The sequence below is a fragment of the Pongo pygmaeus genome, chromosome 15, assembly GCF_028885625.2.
Source record: "Pongo pygmaeus isolate AG05252 chromosome 15, NHGRI_mPonPyg2-v2.0_pri, whole genome shotgun sequence".
Taxonomy (NCBI): Eukaryota; Metazoa; Chordata; class Mammalia; order Primates; family Hominidae; genus Pongo; species Pongo pygmaeus.
Window position 1 is genome coordinate 65357071 of NC_072388.2, and position 21855 is coordinate 65378925.

General features: G+C 37.3%; 1 protein-coding gene across 13 annotated transcripts in view; it reads left to right on the top strand.

Annotated features, from left to right (window-relative positions):
- The window catches only part of GPHN (gephyrin), a 682735-nt gene continuing 660880 nt past the window's right edge, over window positions 1-21855 (top strand). For 12 of the 13 annotated variants that reach the window (XM_063651689.1, XM_063651690.1, XM_063651691.1 and 9 more), the window contains exon 1: window positions 57-640. In XM_063651689.1, coding sequence (XP_063507759.1) covers window positions 577-640 — 64 coding nt within the window. In that variant the 5' untranslated portion in view covers window positions 57-576. Of the gene's footprint in view, window positions 641-21855 lie in introns of all 13 variants that reach the window. The other variant, XM_054448596.2, reaches the window with a different exon arrangement.

Genomic DNA, 21855 nt, shown 5'->3' on the forward strand with positions numbered 1-21855 from the left:
CAGCCAATCCGGTGCTACTCGCGCGCCCAGGAGCGATCCGCGGTCCTACTCAGGGTGGGCGGGCTCCTTCCCGCTCCCAGTACTCAGCACCCGAGCTCTCACTCCTCCCCTCACTCTCCACGAGTTCCACGCCTCGGGGTGTAGCTCCGCCCCTGTCCCCGAGTCCGCCCCCGCAACCTCCAGAGCGTGTGCTCTCCTTTCCTCTCAGTCCTGCCATCTAGCTGCCTTGGGTCTCGCGCTCCGCACAACGGTCCGACTCTCTCCGGCCTCGTTCCGCCGCCTCCGCGCGCTCTCCCCGTGCTGCCACCGCGCCCCCCAAGCTTGCCTCCTTCTTGCCGGACTTGGGGTCGCGCGCCCTGACTCCGCCCCCTCCCGCGGACCCGCGCACTCCCTGCGCGGCCTCTCCCCCACGCAGGCCACTGAGCACTCTGCGGCCTCCCCCTCCTTCCCCGCTCTCCTCGCGCTTCCCTGGCTCCCTAGCTGTCGCGCTCTCCTCGGCGAGCGCGCTCCCGGCCCGCGCGCTCCGGGCTCCGGTTTCTCCCGGCTCCTGTCAGTGCGGTGACTGCGCTGGGAAACATGGCGACCGAGGGAATGATCCTTACTAACCACGACCATCAAATCCGTGTCGGAGTCCTTACAGGTAACCGGGGGAGGAGGTCCAGGACCTATGAGGCTGCTGTCCCTGACTTGCCTTAGGCTTTTCGCCTGTGGTGGCCCTTTTCTGAGGCCTCGGGAGGAGGGAAGGCTGAAGAAGGGAACCGCGGGGGTGCATTTTACAACCGCTGAGAACCGCCGGAGATTGGGGGTGTTCCCGCAGGTGCCCTCCCCCAGCCCCCCAGGAGCCGGGGTCGACCCCGTGGGATGTCAGGCCCCAGCGCCTTCGGAGACAAAGTCCTGGGCCCCCGGGGACCGCGGGGCCGGTGCGGAGGGCGCTGCGGGGCTCCGCGCTGTCGGTGCAGGCGGTGGGATCCCGGCTCCGCAGTCTGAAGCATGCCGCTCTCGGATGGCCTGGGCGCATCCTCCGCTAGTGCTCTTTAGAGAGAGGGGGGAATCCCATCTCCACCCCCTTCCTCTCCTTCCCTTCCCCCCACCCGTGCGGCCCCACGCCAGTAGCTGTGCTTGCCCGGACGAGACTCAGGTGTTAATCAGATGAAACTGCTCCTCCTCGGGTTGTCCCTCGCGGGCCGGGCGTCCCCTCAGCCACCCATGGGGCACCCTTCGCCTCCCTCGGGGGATGGGGGATCGGCTTGTGTCCGGACCTCGGAAAGTGTCTGCCTTCTGCCTTTCCGAGCAAAAGGCCCTCTGTCTGCCTCGTCGTTTCCTTAGCGAGGACGGGCTGCAGCCTGCTGCCGGGGGATCCAGCTTTTTACTTGAGAGGGCAGGATTCCCCTACTCAGGCTCCTCTCCCACTCCTTTCTGGGAACCCCCACCCCGGTAGAGCGTCCCGAGGCTGGTGAGGAGCGCACTTTTCCCGGGTCGCGTTTCCCTCCCTCGCGAAAGCCGTGTGTGTTCTGCATGTCTGATTCCGTTGCGCTGAATTTGGTTAATATCCGTCACTTCGGCGATCGGCAGTTGCTGCAGGGCATGACTTCCAAGATGAACAGCAAGCCGATTTGTAGGGGTTTCTGCTGTGGTTCTGTAGTTGGCAAGGTTTATGTGTAATTGAGTGGCGAGACGGGGGTTAAAGAACTATATTTGGAATCTGAGGGCTTAGTTTGGAGTGAAGGAAATCCAAGACTCAGTGATGTGATTTCGGAAAAAGAAGCAATGTGGACGGGAATCCTAGTGTTTCCCTTACTTCTTTTTTTAATTTTTTCTTTAACTGTCAAATTCTGACAGGTCGAGACGGTGCTCCAGAAGGGACTAAATTGAATAAGACTTGTTTTTTTATTATTAGGTAGAAAAAAAAAATGTCTGAGACTGCCGGCAGATATTGAGTGCAAAGCTTAATTTAGCTGCTGAATTTTATGAAAAGGTGATATCCAAAGCCCCCTTTTTTTCTCTTTTAAGTAAAGGATTGCCTTTCCCTGGTATTCTTTCCGTATATCGATGGTGATTAATTGAATTTTCCTAATCAAAAGACCCTTGGATAGAGAAACTAGTCTAAACTAGTTGCAGAAAAGGGAACCCCCAAATCAGAAGGTACGCTGTTCTCTTCTTTTGGTCCTGAAACTGTTTGGGTATGTGAAGATTCAGTTGTATTTCAGAATTCCTGGAGCTGACATTGCCAATTTTCGAATAATCTGATGCTGGGATGTGGAAGTGTATATCTTTTATCCACTCTCAACTTGCACTTTAAATTCTAGTCGTTCTTTGACAATTAAAAGAGTAGTGAGAAACCAAAATATGTCAGTTGTCTGTGGAAATAAAAAAGGCCATAGATGTTTAAAAGTTAAACCATAGAAATATTTTTAAAGTGAACATTTTCTACTTAAGCTTTCCATTAAATAATAGTTTCATTTAACGAATCAACTTACCTTTGTGAAGTGACATAGCAGATAGGTGTTGTTGTACAGACTGCTTTGAAAGATGCAGCCCTTATCTGGTGTCCCTACAGTCTAATATGGATGACATTGATACGCAAACAAATGAAGAAACATTGTATGTAATTATTGTGCAAAACTTTTCTAAATACATTACCTATGAGTTTGGGGTTAACTGCAAAAGAAATTCCGTATTCAGATGGATTAGGAGCGAATGTGACTACCTGAAGGGAGAATTTAATACATGTACTAGGTCAAGAAGAAACCGGCAATTTTAAGGGGAGTTGAAAGTCAGCAGCCACTTTATAAATAAATATGTAGTTGATGATGAGGCTCCTGAGTGAAATAAAAATGCAATGTAAAGGCCTTGAAAAGCTCAAGTGGAATAGGTAGGTGGCATAGGTAAAATGTTAGAGAGAAGGTAACATTAACATTGACAGTGGAATTAAAGACAGTCAGGGGAAGCTATCTCCTGAGAATGAGGTACAGTAGTCTAGCGGGAAAAGTCTAGGGCCAGGAACAAGGATGTAGCTGAAGGAATGAAAAGGCAGCTACAGATTTGGAAAAAGTGATAATAGAGGAAAATAGATTTTGATGATAACATGTATATTTGAAGTCAGAAATAACTCAGGCTTTTTCTTGAAAACTTGTTGATACAGATATTGTCTACTATGATGGAGAGGAAAGAAAACTGATTTTTCTCAAGTCTGTAACTAGTGGGTTTCATTATCAACAGCTTAATTTCTGTGGTCTTGCGTGATACACCATATGATTTGGGGGAAAGAACTTACAAAAATGAAGCTGTGATGTACAATTTTGTGTATTCTAGAACTTCAGGTTTTGCAGTTTTACTATGTAGAGTTATTCTTTACTGAACTCAACTATTGTGATTTCATACTTAAGAAAGTTGAGTTGAACTGTGGTTTTTGTAAATTATAATTTGTGGCTCTCTTAAAGGGTGGAGGGCCTCTTTTAGAAAATCTCCTTGGCGTGCTTCGTAATACCAATTTTAAGTATTTTATCTACATCTATTTTACAAAGATAGTAGAAAGTGTGATCTACCCACACACACATTTTACAATATGTTACTTAGTATTTTGTGAAGTCATATTGTCATTTCTAAAGTTTTTAATTGACTTCTTTGTGACATTTTTTATTACCTGTTGAAAGATACTTGTTCTTTGAAACTTTTCATCCATTAGATGTTTTCGTTATCTTCATTTCAGTTGTGAATTTGGCAAATTTAATACATAGTCTGTTGAGACTTCTCATTAAATAAATTAATTGTATTAGGTTTATGAAAGAATAATGGTAGAAAGGGAAATATTTAGCAGAAGCATTTTTTGCTTCATTATTTTGAATTGTTAAGCACTTGAAAATGAGATTATGATAATTAATGTAACATGGATATTCTAATTATACTTTTTTTAAATCAGGAAAATGAGAACATATATGTATATAAAATAGGCTGTATGTGGAAACATTTTATGTTGAATATTATTGTCCATCTCTAAGAACAATAACTTTGTTCGAAACTCTCTTATGTTGACTTGACAGAAATGAAAGTCACATGGTGTTTGGTGACCTAAGGTCTAGTTTGAAATATTTCTGTGTCTAATGTTGTCTACTTGTATTACTATTTATAGAAGAGACTAGAGGTAATATGATAATGAGTAACATGAAGCAAGTAAACAAGTATCTGCTACTTCAAAACTAGAAACAAGATGTGGTGCAGATGTAGAATTTTTTTCTAACAGCTTTAGTAGTAATTATACTTGAAGTCAATCTTACCAGTTACATAGCAGGCTCACTATATCTGGAATATGTCACTCTTCACATACTTTTTTCTATTTTGAAAGAAGCTGTTTATCAAAGCAGCATACTAGTTTTACCACTGTAAAAGCTCTACAGAAACATTACTAGGAAAATAATGACTACATGTATGTATAGAATGTAGAATCATATAGATTATTCCATTGGCTACTTAATATCGTATTAGTTCGCTACAGCTAATGTTTGATACCAGGGTACTTAGCTAAAGATGATAATCCATTACCTAAATTGTCACTAATAGTGGCGTGAATGAGAAAAAGGTACAAATTTTTGGGAAAGGGCATTTTTAAAAATCGTATTTTTGCTGTAGTAATATACATTTTAATTGCACTAACCTGTTGATTTCAAATCAGTAAGAAATATTGGAACAAATATAAGACTAGGTACTAGAGATTAGTTAAAAGACTAATTGTAAATGAGAACATCAAAATATTACAGTAACATGTAGGGAGTATTTCAGTTATTCATAAATGAAGTCATTCAAAGTATTAAAAAAACAAGTTTGAGCCAAGCAGATGCTACCCTTATAACTCTGCAATTGTTTAAGCATTTACTTTTTTACATTCTTGAAACCTGTTCTGGTATATTATGTGTCAATATTATTTTCTGAAAAGCCCATTTATTGATAAGGATATAAACGTATTATATCTGTTTTGAGAATAGATGTCATTAAGTAGGCAAATTACTGTTAAATCCTACTAAGTGGAACTGTATGTTCTGCCTAACTTAGCTGTTTTTTTAATATGTGTTTTTAATATTGACCTATATGACTTGAAAGGAATCCTATTTCTTGAAATAGATTGTTATTTTGTGAATTTTTTGTTGGAAGCAATGTATTAGAGAATTAAATGTTTAGTCAAAGTAGGAAAATGTTAAATTAATTTCTAATGAATATACTTAGTACTATTATCATTGGTCAAAGACTTGAAAAATATTAGTTGCTATACAATAAGAATTTTAACTATATTAACAACACATGTGACAATTTGACTTCAAAGTGAATATACTTAATACTATCATCACTGGCCAAAGACTTGAAAAAGTATTAGTTGCTATACAATAAGAGTTTTAAATACATTAAAAACACATACGACTATTTGACTTCAAACAGGCATATAGTGGAAGGTCAATAGTATGTTTTTAGGGAGGAAGTGATGAATAAGAGTCTATTTTTAATCTTGCTAGTGATAGATTCCTGGCTAAGTTGAACAGGGTGTTTTTAAAAACAATCAGTAAAATAGATAAAATCTATTACTCTGTTTCTGTAAATAGGATTGAAGAATAATGAAGCATATTTGGAATTTGAAAGGTATAAAAAAAAGATCTTGAAAAAGAAAGTAGTGAAACCACAAAGGATTTCTTCCTTCACATCTGGGCAGAGAAGATAAATACCAAGGAAGAAGAAAAGATTGTTTAACCTACTTAAAAGTAATTGGGACTGTAGTCAATATGAATGGCATGTAATCTCACTTTCATTAAAAAGTTTTTTTGAGTGACCTCTCAAAAAGGAAATGTTTAATGAAGTATTGCTAGGTAGAAGTTCTATCCAGGTTCTTTAATGAATTTATAAACTAAATTGTATTTAATAAATTAATTTTAACTAAGTAGAGCTTCTTGAAAATTTTGTGTTTGAACAACCCCAACAATTTTAACAGTAGCTTTGTCAGTATTTATACATTTTGAAAAAGTGTAATTAAATTTACCATGCTTTAAAAAGAATTCTTAATTTGAAAAATAAAGCAGCAAGGAAATGAAATATGATGAAGGAATTGTCACCATAATTTGGGGCATTCTTCTCAAACTGGAGTACATGACGTTGTGTCAAGGGATACTTATAAGGCTTAGAATCTAAGCCATGGGAACAAACATAATAATTTTTTAAGTACCAATTTTACTTGATGGTATTAATTTAAATAACTTTAATATTAAGATAAGCATGAGTAAATTAGGCACAAAGTATAGAATTCACGTGAGGCTTTAAGATGAAATTAGAAACTTCAAAGAAATTTCAAGTGAACCCATTATATTTCAAGTGAGCTCCAGATCTCCTCATTCTTCTGTGTTATTGGCACTTCATGGCAAAAAATTTAAGGAGCACTGGATCATAGGAAGAACACTGTAAGAACTATGTTCTCATACTATTCTGGCTAGTAAAGTTTTGTAACCTTCAGTATATTATATAACCCTCTCTCAGCTTTTCTTACCACTAAAATGAAGAAATCACTCTCAAAGATCACTTCAAGGCTCTCATGGCAATATATGTTTCTATCATTTAGCATTCTGACCAGCAGGAAAGAGAAATATAGCATATTAGACCTAGTTAATTTTTTTCTGTCTTTATAATGGGAATGATTATAGGGGAGGGTAGGTTATACATAAAAATGCAAGAGAATAAGAAATAGAATAATGATCAAAGAAGGAAAATATTTAGATTTTTTATTTAGAAATTTTTGTGACATTAATCTTTCTGTTATTAGCAGTCTTGCACTTAGGTTTCAGACACAGCTCAGGACTGACTTTGTCAATAAAATATTTCCTAGGAATTATTCTCTTCAATGATGTCTTCCTTTATTTTCCTTACAATGTTTATAAATGTTGTCTATACTCTGTAATCTATATGTGGGAGGCTGCATGGTGTAGCTTAAAAAGGATAGAACTTTGGAGTCAAATAGACTTGGACTTCAGACCCTCATTTGCCCTTTATTTTGGGAAGTCATTTAACCTCTCTGAATTTCCGTTTTCTTCTCCAAAATGAAGATGGCAATACCTACTTTACAAAGTTTTCAGAACTAATAGAGGTAACGCATATGAAAATGCCTAGCATTTTCAGCTGAGATACTCAGTTATTTTTGGTTCCTTCCTCTTTGTATGTTGCTTTGGGAGCAACTTGCCACAGTTTTGTGCATACATGTCTTATTCAAAGTAGATTTTAAAGTTCTTGAGACATATGGTTGTGTTCTTTACTTCTTCTGTGCCCTTTTGTCATAGCATCTGTTAATGAAGTAATTGGATAGAAGGTGTTTAATAAAAATTTGGGTGGTGTGAAATTTATATAGTACCTTGAGAAACATTTAGGTAAACCAGAACTTGACTATTATTACTAAAAGGATAGTTTAGGGTAGATGGAGTGAGGTTGATTAGTTTTTAAAAGGTATGTTTTCTGGTAATAGGATGATATTTATAATGATGTGTGATTGAGATGTTTTATAGCATTAAATTTTGTATATTGTTTTAGTTGGGTATTGTTTGTGTGAGGATTATTTTAGAGTAATGAAATTTGATATCCTTAAAAATTTGAAATTATAGGTAAAAAAATTCTGAAAATGCTGTTAATATTGATTCTGGTGATCAAAATAACACTGATAGGAGTCAAAAGTTATGCCTCTTCTCCCACTTTCAAGATAAGCACATTTTACCACAGCCTCCTTACCTTTAAATGGGGGTAAGTGTATTTACCTTGATGGGTTAATGTGAGAAATGAAATAATGTATTCAGTATTCAACACCTACTATGTATCAAGGCCCTGTGCTAAGTGAGGTATACAATAGTGATTAAGACAGTTCAATCTTTCTTGTCTTGAAGCATATATTCTAGCACTACTGTGAAAACATTATTCAGTCAAGTTGAATATTGACACATTCATGCTTCACTTAGGTTTCATTTCAAGGAATAAAGTGCTTTTATATTTTATTTTTTAAGTAGATAACAAGTACAAGCACCAAAACTGTTTTTATGTCAAGCCATTTTTTTGACACACTTTTTTTTTTTTTTGAGACGGACTCATTCTGTCACCCAGGCTGGAATGCAGTGGTGCGATCTCAGCTTGCTGCAACCTCTGCCTCCCGGGTTCAAGCAATTCTCCTGCCTCTGCCTCCCGGGTTCAAGTGATTCTCCTGCCTCAGCCTCCCGAGTAGCTGGGATTACAGGCGCCTGCCACCATGCCTGGCTAATTTTTTTTTTTTTTTTTGTATTTTTAGTAGAGACAGAGTTTTACCATGTTGGCCAGGCTGGTTTTGAACTCCTGACCTCAAGTGATCTACCTGCCTCAGCCTCCCAAAGTGCTGGGATTACAGGTGTGAGCCACCGTGCCTGGCTAGCAATTATATTTCTACAATCTATTCGGAATATCTGTTACTGTGACATGATAGTATGTTTCCATAACGTATATGCTTTTCAGGTTTTACCCACTTGCCCTTCCTCTTCCGGTTTCTAATCTACTATATCCTTGGGAACCACATAAACTTGCTAAGAATTATTTGTGATATTACATCCAGTTAGATTTGAAGTGAGGGTCTAAAAGCACATATTTTCACTTTGGGTTCAGGGCATCAGAAAATGAGTGGGTATTACTATTATAAATAGCTTTATTTATTTCTTTGTATAGTACTTCACTATTTCAGGATCATGGCTAAATGTGTCTGCCTGATGCTGCAAATGTTAATAAAAATCCACTCTATGAGTGAAAGAGATTAAGTGCAGTTTGAATGCTAAGTAAAAATGAAATGTTTCTTTTAATTATTTCTTGTTCTTTTAAAAAACACATTAATGTGCACTTGAAATTAACAATCTTTAAAGTCTAATTAATGGTTAAGAACTGTTGAATATCTTATAAATAAGAAACTGAGCCAGGCACAGGGGCTCACGCCTGTAATCCCAGCACTTTGGGAGGCTGAGGTGGGCGGATCACGAAGTCAGGAGATCGAGACAATCCTGGCCAACATGGTGAAACTCCACCTCTACTAAAAATACAAAAATTAGGCAGGCATGGTGGTGCGTGCCTGTAATCCCAGCTACTCGGGAGGCTGAGGCAGGAGAATCACTTGAACCCATGAGGCAGAGATTGTAGTGAGCCAAGACTGTGCCACTGCACTCCAGCCTGGCCACACCAGTGAGACTCCATCTCAAAAAAAAAAAAAAAAAGAAGAAGAAGAAGAAACTGAAAAGAGTAAAAATACTATTTTCAGACGTAAAAAGATGAAGGAACATTTACACGGTGGTGCCCCCCTTTTCACTTTCACCTAAGAGTCTATACAGAACATTTTGATTATAGTCTAAACTTTAAAAATTATGCTTTCATAAAATTAATATCCACATTGTAGAAGTTACGTTTGAATTAAACTGCAAGTGGGCACTACCCAAAGCAATCTACAGATTCAATGCAGTCCTATCAATGACATTCTATACCAATGACATTCTTCACAGAAATATGAAAAAAAAAGTTAAAATTTGTATGGAACCATAAAGGACCTGGTAGCCAAAGCAATCCTGAACAAAAATAACAAAGCTGGAGACATCATACTATCAGACTTTAAAATATACTACAAAGCGAGAGTAACCAAAACAGCATGGTACTTGTGTAAAAACAGACACATAGACCAAAGGAACAGAATCGAGAACCCAGAAATTAATCCTCATATCTACAGCCAACTGAGTTTTGAGAAAGGTCCCAGGAACACTTGCTGATGAGAGGACAGTATCTTCGAGAAATGTTTCTGGGAAAAAGGATATCCATATGCAGAAGAATGAAACTAGAGCCCCACCTCTTATTCTGTACAAAAATTAACTCAAAATGAATCAAAGACCTACATGTAAGACAGGAAACTATGGAACTGCTAGAAGAAAACATAGGGGAAATGTTTCAGGACATTGGTCTTGGAAAAAGTTTTATAAATAAGACCTCAAAAGCACAGGCAAATAAAGCAAAAATAAACAAGTGGATTATAGCAAACTAAAAAGCTTTTATACAGCAAAGGAAATAACCAACAGAATGAAAGGCAGCCTATAGAATGGGAGAAAATATTTGCGAACTATTCATCTGACAGGGGATTAATATCTAGGATATACAAGAAACTCAAACATCTTAACAGCCAAAAAAATAAATAAATAACCCAGAAAAAAACAAAAAAAAACCCTTCAAAAAACGCAATCTGATTAAAAAAAGATGGGATATTTCTCAAAAGAAGACATACAAATGGCCAAAAAATACATTAAACAATGTTCAGCATCATTAATCATCAGGAAAATGCAAATCAAAACCACAGTGAGGTATTCTTTTACCCCAGTTAGGATCACTGTTATCAAAAAGACAAAGAATGACAAATGCTGCCAAGGATGTAGAGGAAAGGGACCTCTTATATACTGTTGATAGGAATGTAAACAAGTACAGCCACTGTGGAGAACGGTATAGAGGTTCTTTAAAGGACTACAGATAGAACTACCATATGATCCATCAATTTCACCACTCGGCATTTACCCAGAGAAAAGGAAATCAGTATATGGAAGAGGCATGTGTACCATATTTATTGCAGCACTATTCACAATAGCTAAGATATAGACTCAATCTAGGTGTCCAACAGCAGATGAATGGACAAAGAAATTATGGTATATATGCATAATGTAACACTGTTCAGCCATTAAGAATGAAATCGTATTATTCATGGCAACATGGATGGAACTGGAGGACGTTATATTAAGTGAAATAAGCCAGGAATGGAAAGTTAAACACTGCATGTCCTCACTATTATGTGGAAACTAAAAAAAGTTGGTTTCATAGAAGTAAAGTAGAACAGAGGATACTAGAGACTGGGAAGAGTCGGGGGAAGGGGATACAGGGAGACATGTGTTATAGGATACAAAATTAAAGCTAGATTGGAGAAATAAACTCTAGTCTTCTATAGCATTGTAGGGTGACTATAGTTAACAGTAATATATAGTTTCAAATAGCTAGAAGAAGGATATTGAATGTTCTCAACACAAAGAAATGATAAATGTTCAAGATGATGGATATATTATCTAATCTGATCACCATACATTATATGTATTGAGACATCACTATGTACCTCATAAGTATGTATAATTATTGTATGTCAATGTAAAATATAAAAGAAAATTTAAAAAATTGCAAATAAGAAAGCTCCTGAATTCTTATGTCATTCTTTTAATTAGTTAAAAAATTTATTAAAGTATATTTATGTGTTATAAAGAATGTAATAATACAGAAAGGTAAAATGCGAAATTAAGCCTCATCACATTACTTCTCTAGTTTCTCTCTAGTGTTAACCACTTAAAAAATCTTTTTGTTTATTCTTTTGTATACAGTCATATATTTGATATATTTGAATATGTGTATGTATATCATACAATACATCAGAGCTTGCAAATTGATGGACCACTGGCCCTAATTGACCAGTGTTTCATTAGTCCCCTACTGTATTTTAGAAAAAGTATTTGTTTCTAACACTTAAAGATATTTCATATAAAATCCCTATTTTTTTTGCTTCTTAAGATTCAGCAACACACAACATGTTTCTCACATAATAGTTGTTTAGAGTTACTTTCAGCAAAAGATAGGACATGCATTCTTCAGTTTCCCACAGTTTCTGTTTAATATGTGTTGGCTGCCTGACCTTGATAGACATTTGAGATTGTGATTCTTGCTCATACATAGTATTTTGCACTTTCTTCCTTCACTCCCTAACTCTGTAGCATATTTTGGACATTTTTCATATTAGTGAAAATAATAGTAGTTAACTTTATTGAGAGCCTATGAAGTATAAAATACCTTCTAGAGCCTGTTACAGGGCCTATTAATTCATTTAATCCTCGTAATAATAAGTTAGTATTATCACGATTTTACAGTTGAGGAAATTGTCGCAGAGAGAGATTAAGTAACTTGCTCGAGTTAGTACAGTAAACGAACAGGCTGCAAATTGAATCTATGTAATATGTCCGTAGAGTGTAAGCTCTTAACTACTACATTATACTCCTCTTCGGCATGTCAGAATTATTTCATAGAGATCTTCAAAGATGTTTATATACGTATTTCACTTTAATGGGTCTTATTGCATTGTAGGTTATGCTATATTTAATTAGTCCCTAATTGATGGACATCGAGGTTTCTGATTTTTCACTGAGACAGATGTTGTAGATAATAATATCATACATTTATCATTACAAGTTTGTAAGTTTTTTATAATGTAAGATTACTATGTAGAATTCTGGGGTCAAGGGTATATGAACTCAAAAATTTTAATAGATAATTTACTTTCCAATAAGGATGTATTAATTAATATTCCCACCTTCATTGGGTATTAGCTTTTTAGCTTTACAAGTTCTTTTGAATATACCTCTTGAGTTACACAGGAGCCTTTTATTAGGATTCTTTATTGCAAATGAGAGTTACTGAGATCAAAATTAGCTTAAGTGAAGAGGGAAACTTACATAGCCATAGATTACAGAGGAGGAGCTGACTTAAGGGACTCAAATAATGTGATCGGGAAGCAATGTAATCATGGATTCTTACTCTCCATTTCAGTGCTCTGTTTTCTGAGTATGTTGCAGGCTGACTTTCTTCTTATAGTCAGAATTGTGAGGTTATAGAGGGGGGTAGATTGAGAAGTTATAGTAATAGACAGTTTCATGTTTTCCCCTTCCCAATTAGTGGGTCCAGAGGAAATATTTTCTTTTTTTTTTTTTAACTTTTATTTTAGGTTCAGGGGTACATGTGCAGGTTTGTTATATAGGTAAACTCATGTCAGAGGGGTTGTTTTACAGATTATTTCATCACCTAGGTACTAAGCCTGGTACCCAATAGTTATTTTTCCTGCTTATCCCTCTTCCCACCCCCTACCCTCAAGTAGGCCCCAGTGTCTGTCGTTCCCTTCTTTGTGTCCATGAGTTCTTTTAGCTCCCACTTATAAGTGAGAACATCTGGTATTTGGTTTTCTGTTCCTACATTAGTTTGCTGAGGATAATGACCTCCAGCTCCATCCATGTTCCCACAAAAGACATGATCTCATTTTTTTATGGCTGCATAGTATTCCATGATGTATGTATACAAACCACATTTTCTTTATCCAGTTTGCCATTGATGGGCATTTAGGTTGATTCCATGTCTTTGCTATTGTGAATAGTGCTACAGTGAACATTCATGTGTATGTGTCTTTATGGTAGAATGATTTCTATTTCTCTGGGTATATACCCAGTAATGGAATTGCTGAGTTAAATGGTGGTCAGAGGAAATTTTGTTTTTCTCGTGACATTTGTATATAAACTTCCAGGATGCTCACCTGGCATGACTCACATGTCAATTTTGGAGCCCATCATTGTAACCAGGAGGTTGGGGCTTGATTGGCCAGGTCTGTATCACATGTCCATCCTTGGGAGTGGGGATACTAAATAGGTAACCTCACCAGAATCACATAGAGAGGGTGTCTTAGTGTGGGCTGCTATAACAAAATACTTAGACTGGGTAATTTATAAATAACAGAAATTTATTTCTTACAGTTCTGGAGGCTGGGAAGTCAAAGATCAAGGCACTAGCAGATCTGGTCTGGTGAGGGCCTGTTCCTCAGGGACAATGCCTTCTTAACTGTGGCTTTCTAGCTATGTCCACATATGTTGAAAGGGCAAGAGGGCTCCCTTAAGCCTCTTTTATGAGGGCACTAATCCCATTTATGAGGGTGGACCCCTTGTGACCTAATCTCCTCCAAAGGTCCTACTTCTTTAAGACCATCACAGGGTGGGGTGGGATAGGGGGTCAGGTTTCAACATTTTGGAGCGGGACACACACATTCAGACCACAGCAGAGGGAACAAGGGAAGTCTTTAAAAGGAGAGGAGTTTCTGTCACTAAAAGGGGAAAAGTGTGCTGAGCAAGCAGACAACTTTTTTTTTAGAGGTTCCTTGAAGTCTTGATGCCTTTTTGCTTCATTCTTTTTTCCCTGAGAATGTAGTTCGTTTTATCAGTCACTGTTTCTTCTTTCTCCTGCTTCTGCCATGAAAATGCTCCTCTGGCAGATAGTTTCAAATTAGAATTGGAATAAGTTAGGGTGTGGCAATCAATGGCTTAAACCCAGGCCCCTGTGATGTGAAGGGTGGTTAATTTATATATCAGGAGAACTCACAATGATTGACCTCCACTTTTTCATACTCTATATAATAAAAGAGTGGTTCTCTAAAGACATTTTAGAATAGCAATACACACATAATTGAAATATTTTACCCATTTTTTAAAGAGCCCTTTATGTTGCTTTATTTTGAATTTATGATCACCTATGGGTCTTAGTCTTTTTTTCTACAAATGGTGCTTCCCAGTGTTTCCTAAATTTTGTTCTAGCAACACTTGTCCGGGAGATGTTATAGTATGTATTATATGAAAATGCTTTTACATGATCAAATAAATGTGGAAAGTGCTACATAATGTATCCCTCCATTTGGAGATTCACAGTATATGAAGGCATATTAAAGATGTGAGTAATAATTGTGGAACCTCTTAACTTTTATTTAGTCTATTGCTTCCAAATTTATTTGAAAATTAAACACTTTTTCAAGATACACCTGAGTTCTGTTCAACACCCTTTTAGGAGATGGTGGTCTTTCCCCTGCAGATGATCTCTTGAAAATCTGTGTATGATTTTTATATGTATTCTTTTACTTTTTTTTGCTGTAGAAATAATGGTTTTTCTACAATAATCTCTATTGTGAAAATTAATTATTTTACCCTGGATCTACCTTTAAAATGTAAACATATATATGTGTATATATATGTACACACACACGTATATTTTTTTTCTAATCACCACCTCTTTTTTTGTTTGTCCTTTTTTTTTCCTGTTAAAATGTTGACTGAATATATTCTTATTTGATTCTGAAAATCTATGATAGCAAAGACTAGAAACTGACCAGGCTTGGTTCTGTTACCACTATGTGGGGAAATAACACTGGATGAAATTATATTTTCGATTTTTTCAGTGGGAGTTTAGTATCATTATTTGTAAAATGGAAAGTTGAGTAGATGATCTCTAAAATCCCCTTCAGCTCTAAAATTTTATTAATCCTCAATCTGAGGAACATGCCTCATGTTTACCATTCCATCATTGCTGAAATCTATTAGTGACGGCAAAATTATTGATCTAAAGTGTTTTACTTCAAACAGGAAAAATTACTAGAAAAAGACACAGACGTTCATAACAAGTGTAAATGAAAATAAATGTCTGTTACTTCCATTGCACAATATGTGCAATTTTATTTCATTCAATATCACATGCTACAGAGGTTCAAATTGCTAAATATATAGACCTTAGAAAAAATTATATGAACTTAAGTGTAGTGACAGATTCCCACAATCAAGCTTAGAAGAATAATAGTGATTTAGGGGTATTTGAGGTATTACTTTTTCTTTTTAAATTTAAAATGTATTGCTACACTAGAGATCTGGAAAACAAAAAATTAGCACTCCCTCCAAAATAGTTATTATTTTGCTATTGTATATTTAAAATAAAGCTGTTGTAAAATAAGATATAATACCTTTGATGAACAATATTATGTTTTAGGTTCACACAGATACTCAGAATAGTAGGTGGGCTCTGGATTAGACCACTTGGGTTTATACCTAAGTGAAGTTTTTAGAGTTACTTCTCTAAGCTTTAGTTTTTTTCGTCTGTAAAATGGAAAATAATACTAATATGCCTGCCTTAGAGGGTTGTTGTGGTAAGTGAGGTAATGAAGTAAATCTTTAATGCGTGTGCCCACATACTAAGTATTCATGAAATGTTTGTTGTGTATTATAATACATTTGAATATAATTACCTTCATAAACAGGGCAACAGAAGCAACCTGTACAACTTTTGGGTATCTGACCTCAATCTTGGTGTATCCCCATGCCCTTTTCCCACTATTTTATCTTATTTTAGCAACATCATTAAGGTTCAGTACTGAACTGGGGTTCTGCTTGATCTAAATTCTTGTTTTCCAGCTTAAGTTTTGGGCAGTTAGAGTTAGAAGATGCTATTTGTAGTGTAGTAACTAACAGCAAGTATGAGATTTTTGAGATACAGGTTTAAAGTAAAGTATGTATGGAAAACTGCCTCTGATAGGCTCTAAGGCTTGTTAAGACCTGTGGAGAAAATTCACATACATAATATGTGGGTACTACGGTTATGGAATACTAAGTACTCTAGTTAAAAAGGTGTTTTGAAAGTTTGAAATGTTATGCAAATGGGGCAGTAATGCAGGGTGGTAAAGTGATAGTAAAATAAAATATTTATATAGATGATGGTTGATTTGTAGTAGAGGAACTTTAAATTGGTAGATGAGGACCTTATATGTTTGAGGTTAAATAAACAATGATTTGGGGCATAAGGGAAATAAATATTATGTATAAAAGGGAAAAGATACTTTTAGAACTATCAGATGCCGAAAGAGAATCTTATCAAATTTAGAGCATTGCCAAAGATAAGTTTTGGTAGAAAAGTTTGGGAATCATTAATTTAGTTTTTTTTTAAATTATTATTATACCTTAAGTTCTGGGGTACCTGTGCAGAACATGCAGGTTTGTTACATAGGTATACACGTGCCATGGTGGTTTGCTGTACCCATCAACCTGTCATCTACATTAGGTATTTCTCCTAATGCTGTCCCTCCCCTAGCCCCCCAGCCCCCGACAGTTCCCAGTGTATGATGTTCCCCTCCTTGTGTCCATGTGTTCTCATTCTTCAGCTCCCACTTATGAGTGAGAACATGTGGTGTTTGGTTTTCTGTTCTTGTGTTAGTTAGCTGAGAATGATGGTTTCCAGCTTCATCCATGTCCCTGCAAAGGACATGAACTCATCCTTTTTTTATGGCTGCATCGTATTCTACCGTGTATATGTGCCAACTACTCTTTATCCAGTCTATCATTGATGGGCATTTGGGTTGGTTCCAAGTCTTTGCTATTGTGAACAGTGCCACAGTAAACATACCTGTGCATGTGTCTTTACAGTAGAATGATTTATAATCCCTTGGGTATATACTCAGTAATAGGATTGCTGGGTCACGTGGTAGTTCTGGTTCTAGATCCTTGAGGAATCACCACAGTGTCTTCCCCAATGATTGAACTAATTTACACTCCCAAGAGTGTAAAAGCGTTCCTATTTCTCTACATCCTCTCCAGCATCTGTTGTTTCCTGATTTTTTAATGATCACCATTCTAACTGGCGTGAGATGGTATCACATTGTGGTTTTGATTTGCATTTCTGTAATGACCAGTGATGATGAGCTTTTTTTCATGTGTGTTGGCTGCATAAATGTCTTCTTTTGAGAAGTGTCTGTTCATATCCTTCACCCACTTGTTGATGGGGTTGTTTTTTTCTTGTAAATTTGTTTAAGTTCTTTGTAGATTCTGGATATTAGCTCTTTGTCAGATGGATGGATTGCAAAAATTTTCTCCCATTCTGTAGGTTGCCTGTTCACTCTGATGGTAGTTTCTTTTGCTGTGCAGATGCTCTTTAGTTTAATTAGATCCCATTTGTCAATTTTGGCTTTTGTTGCCATTGCTTTTGGTGTTTTAGACATGAAGTCTTTGCCCATGCCTATGTCCTGAATGGTATTGCCTAGGTTTTCTTGTAGGGTTTTTATGGTTTTAGGTCTTACATTTAAGTATTTAATCCATCTTGAGTTAATTTTTGTATAAGGTGTAACGAAGGGGTCCAGTTTCACTTTTATGCATATGGCTAGCCAGTTTTACCAACACCATTTATTAAATCCTTTCCCCATTTCTTGTTTTTGTCAGGTTTGTCAAAAATAAGATGGTTGTAGATGTGTGATGTTATTTCTGAGGCCTCTGTTCTGTTCCATTGGTTTATATATCTGTTTTGGTACCAGTACCATGCGGTTTTGGTTACTGTAGCCTTGTAGTATAGTTTGAAGTCAGGTAGCATGATGCCTCCAGCTTTGTTCTTTTTGCTTAGGATTGTCTTGGCTATGTGGGCTCTTTTTGGTTCCATATGAAATTTAAAGTAGTTTTTTTTTTTTTTTTAATTCTGTGAAGAAAGTCAATGGGGATAGCATTGAATCTATAAATTACTTTGGGCAGCATGGCTCACAATACTAATTCTCCCTATCCATTAGCATGGAATGTTTTTCCATTTCATTGTGTCCTCTCTTATTTCCTTGAGCAGTGGTTTGTAGTTCTCCTTAAAGAGGTCCTTTACATCCCTTGTAAGTTGTATTCCTAGGTATTTTATTCTCTTTGTATCAGTTGTGAATGGGAGTTCACTCATGATTTGGTTGTTTGTCTGTTACTGGTGTATAGGAATGTTTGTGATTTTTGCACATTGATTTTGTATCCTGAGAGTTTGCTGAAGTTGCTTATCAGCTTAAGGAGATTTTGGGCTGAGACGATGGGGTTTTCTAAATATACAATCATGTTATCTGCGAACAGAGACAATTTGACTTCCTCTTCCTATTTGAATACACTTTATTGCTTTCTCTTGTCCGATTGCCCTGGCCAGAACTTCCAATACTATGTTGAGTAGGAGTGTGAGAGAGGGCATCCTTGTCTTGTGCTGGTTTTCAAAGGGAATGCTTCTGGTTTTTGCCCATTCAGTATGATGTTGGCTGTGGGTTTGTCATAAATAGCTCTTATTATTTTGAGATACATTCCATCAATACCTAGTTTATTGAGAGTTTTTAGCATGAAGGGGTGTTGAATTTTGTCAAAGGCCTTTTCTGCATCTACTGAGATAATCATGTGGTTTTTGTCATTGCTTTGGTTTTGTGATAGACTACATTTATTGATTTGCATATGTTGAACCAGCATTGCATCCCAGGGATGAAGCTGACTTGATTGTTGTGGAAAAGCTTTCTGATGTGCTACTGGATTCAGTTTGCCAATATTTTATCGAGGATTTTTGTGCTGATGTTCATCAGGGATATTGGCCTGAAATCTTCTTTTTTTGTTGTCTCTCTGCCAGGTTTTGGTATCAGGATGATACTGTCCTCATAAAATGAGTTAGAGAGGATTCCCTCTTTTTCTATTGTTTGCAATAGTTCCAAAAGGAATGGTACCAGCTCCTCTTTGTACCTCTGGTAGAATTTAGCTGTGAATCCTTCCGGTCCTGGACTTTTTTTGGTTAGTAGGCTATTACTGCCTCAATTTCAGAACTTGTTACTGGTCTATTCAGGGATTCCACTTCTTCCTGGTTTAGACTTGGGAGAGTGTATGTGTCCAGGAATTTATTAGTTTCTTCTAGATTTTCTAGTTTATTTGCATAGAGATGTTTATAGTATTCTCTGATGGTAGTTTGTATTTCTGTGGGATCAGTGGTGATATCCCCTTTGTCCCCTATTTGATTCTTCTCTCTTTTCTTCTTTATTAGTCTGGCTAGTGTTTTCTCTATTTTGTTGATCTTTTAAAAAAAAAAAAAACAGCTCCTGGATTCATTGATTTTTTTGAGGAGATTTTCATGTCTGTATCTCCTTCAGTTCTGCTCTGACCTTAGTTATTTCGTGTCTTCTGCTAGCTTTTAAAATTGCTCTTTCTTCTCTAGTTCTTTTAATTGTGATGTTAGGGTATCGATTTTATATCTTCCCTGCTTTCTCTTGTGGGCCTTTAGTGCTATAAATTTCGCTCTAAACAATGTTTTAGCTGCGTCCCAGAGATTCTGGTACGTTGTGTCTTTGTTCTCATTGGTTTCAAGGAACTTATTTATTTCTACCTTAATTTCATTATTTACCCAGTAGTCATTCAGGAGCAGGTTGTTCAGTTTCCATGTTAGTTATGTGGTTTTGAGTGAGTTTCTTAATCCTGAGTTCTAATTTGATTGTACTGTGGTCTGAAGACTGTTTGTTACGATTTCCATTCTTTTGCATTTACTGAGGAGTGCTTTACTTCCAATTATATGGTCAATTTTAGAGTAAGTGTGATGTGGTCCTGAGAAGAATGTATATTCTGTTGGTTTGGGGTGGAGAGTTCTGAAGATGTCTATTAGGTCTGCTTGGTCCAGAGCTGACTTCAAGTCCTGAATAACCTTGTAAATTTTCTGTCTCGTTAATCTGTCTAATATTGACAGTGGGGTGTTAAAGTCTCCCACTATTATTGTGTGGGAGTCTAAGTCTCTGTAGGTCTCTATGAACTTGCATTATGAATCTGGGTGCTCCTGTATTGGGTGCATATTTATTTAGGATAGTTAGCTCTTGTTGTTGCATTGATCCCTTTACCATTATGTAATGTCCTTCTTTGTCTCTTTTGCTCTTTGTTGGCTTAAAGTCTGTTTTATCAGAAACTAGGATTGCTACTTCTGCTTTTTTTGCTTTCCATTTGCTGTGTAAATATTCCTTCATCCCTTTATTTTTAGCCTATGTGTGTCTTTGCATGTGAGATGGGTCTCCTGAATACAGCACACCAGTGGGTCTTGACTCTTTATCCAATTTGGCAGTCTGTGTCTTTTAATTGGGGCATTTAGCCACAATTGTTATGTGTGAATCTGATCCTGTCATTATGATACTAGCTGGTTATTTTGACCGTTAGTTGATGCAGCTTCTTCATAGTGACGATGGTTTTTACAATTTGGTGTGTTTTTTGCAGTGGCTGGTACTGGTTGTTCCTTTCCATGTTTAGTACTTCCTTCAGGAGCTCTTGTAAAGCAGGCCTCGTGGTGACAAAATCTCTCAGCATTTGCGTGTCTGTAAAGGATTTTATTTCTCCTTCACTTATGAAGCTTAGTTTGGCTGGATATGTGGTAATTCTGGGTTTAAAATTCTTTTCTGTAAGAATGTTGACTATTGGCCCCCGCTGTCTTCTGGCTTGTATGATTTCTGCTGAGATCTGCTGTTAGTCTGATGGCCTTCCTTTGTGGATAACCCGACCTTTCTCTCTGGCTGCCATTAACATTTTTTCCTTCATTTCAGCCTCGGTGAATCTGTCGATTATGTGTCTTGGGGTTGCTCTTCTCAAGTAGTATCTTTGTGGTGTTCTCTGTATTTCCTGAATTTGAATGTTGGCCTGTCTTGCTAGGTTGAGGAAGTTCTCCTGGATAATATCCTGAAGAATGTTTTCCAACTTTGTTCCATTCCCCCCATCACTTTCATGTACACCAATCAAACGTAGGTTTGGTCTTTGTTCACATAGTCCCATATTTCTTGGAGGCTTTGTTCCTTTTCATTTTTTTTTTCTAATCTTGTCTTCACATTTTATTTCATTAAGTTGATGTTCAATCTCTGATATCATTTCTTCTGCTTGATCAATTTGGCTGTTGATACTTGTGTATGCTTCACAAAGTTCTTGTGCTGTGTTTTTCTGCTCCATCAGGTCATTTATGTTCTTCTCTAAACTGGTTATTCTAGTTAGCAATTTGTCTAACCTTATTTCAAGGTTCTTAGCTTCTTGCATTTGGTTAGAACATGCTCCTTCAGCTCGGAGGAGTTCGTTATTACCCACCTTCTGAAGCCTACTTTTGTCAATTCATCAGACTCATTATCTGTCCAGTTTTGTTCCCTTGCTGGTGAGGAGTTGTGATCCTTTGGAGGAGAAGAGACGTTCTGGTTTTTGGAATTTTCAGCATTTTTGTGCTGATTTCTCCCTATCTTTGTGGATTTATCTACCTTTGTTCTTTGATTTTGGTGACATTCGGAAGGGGTCTGTGAGTGGACGTCCTTTTTGTTAATGTTGTTGCTATCCCTTTCTGTTTGTTAGTTTTCCTTCTAACACTCAGGCCTCTCTGCTGAAGATCTGCTCTGCTCTAGTTTGCTGGAGGTCCATTCCAGACCCTCTTTGCATAGGT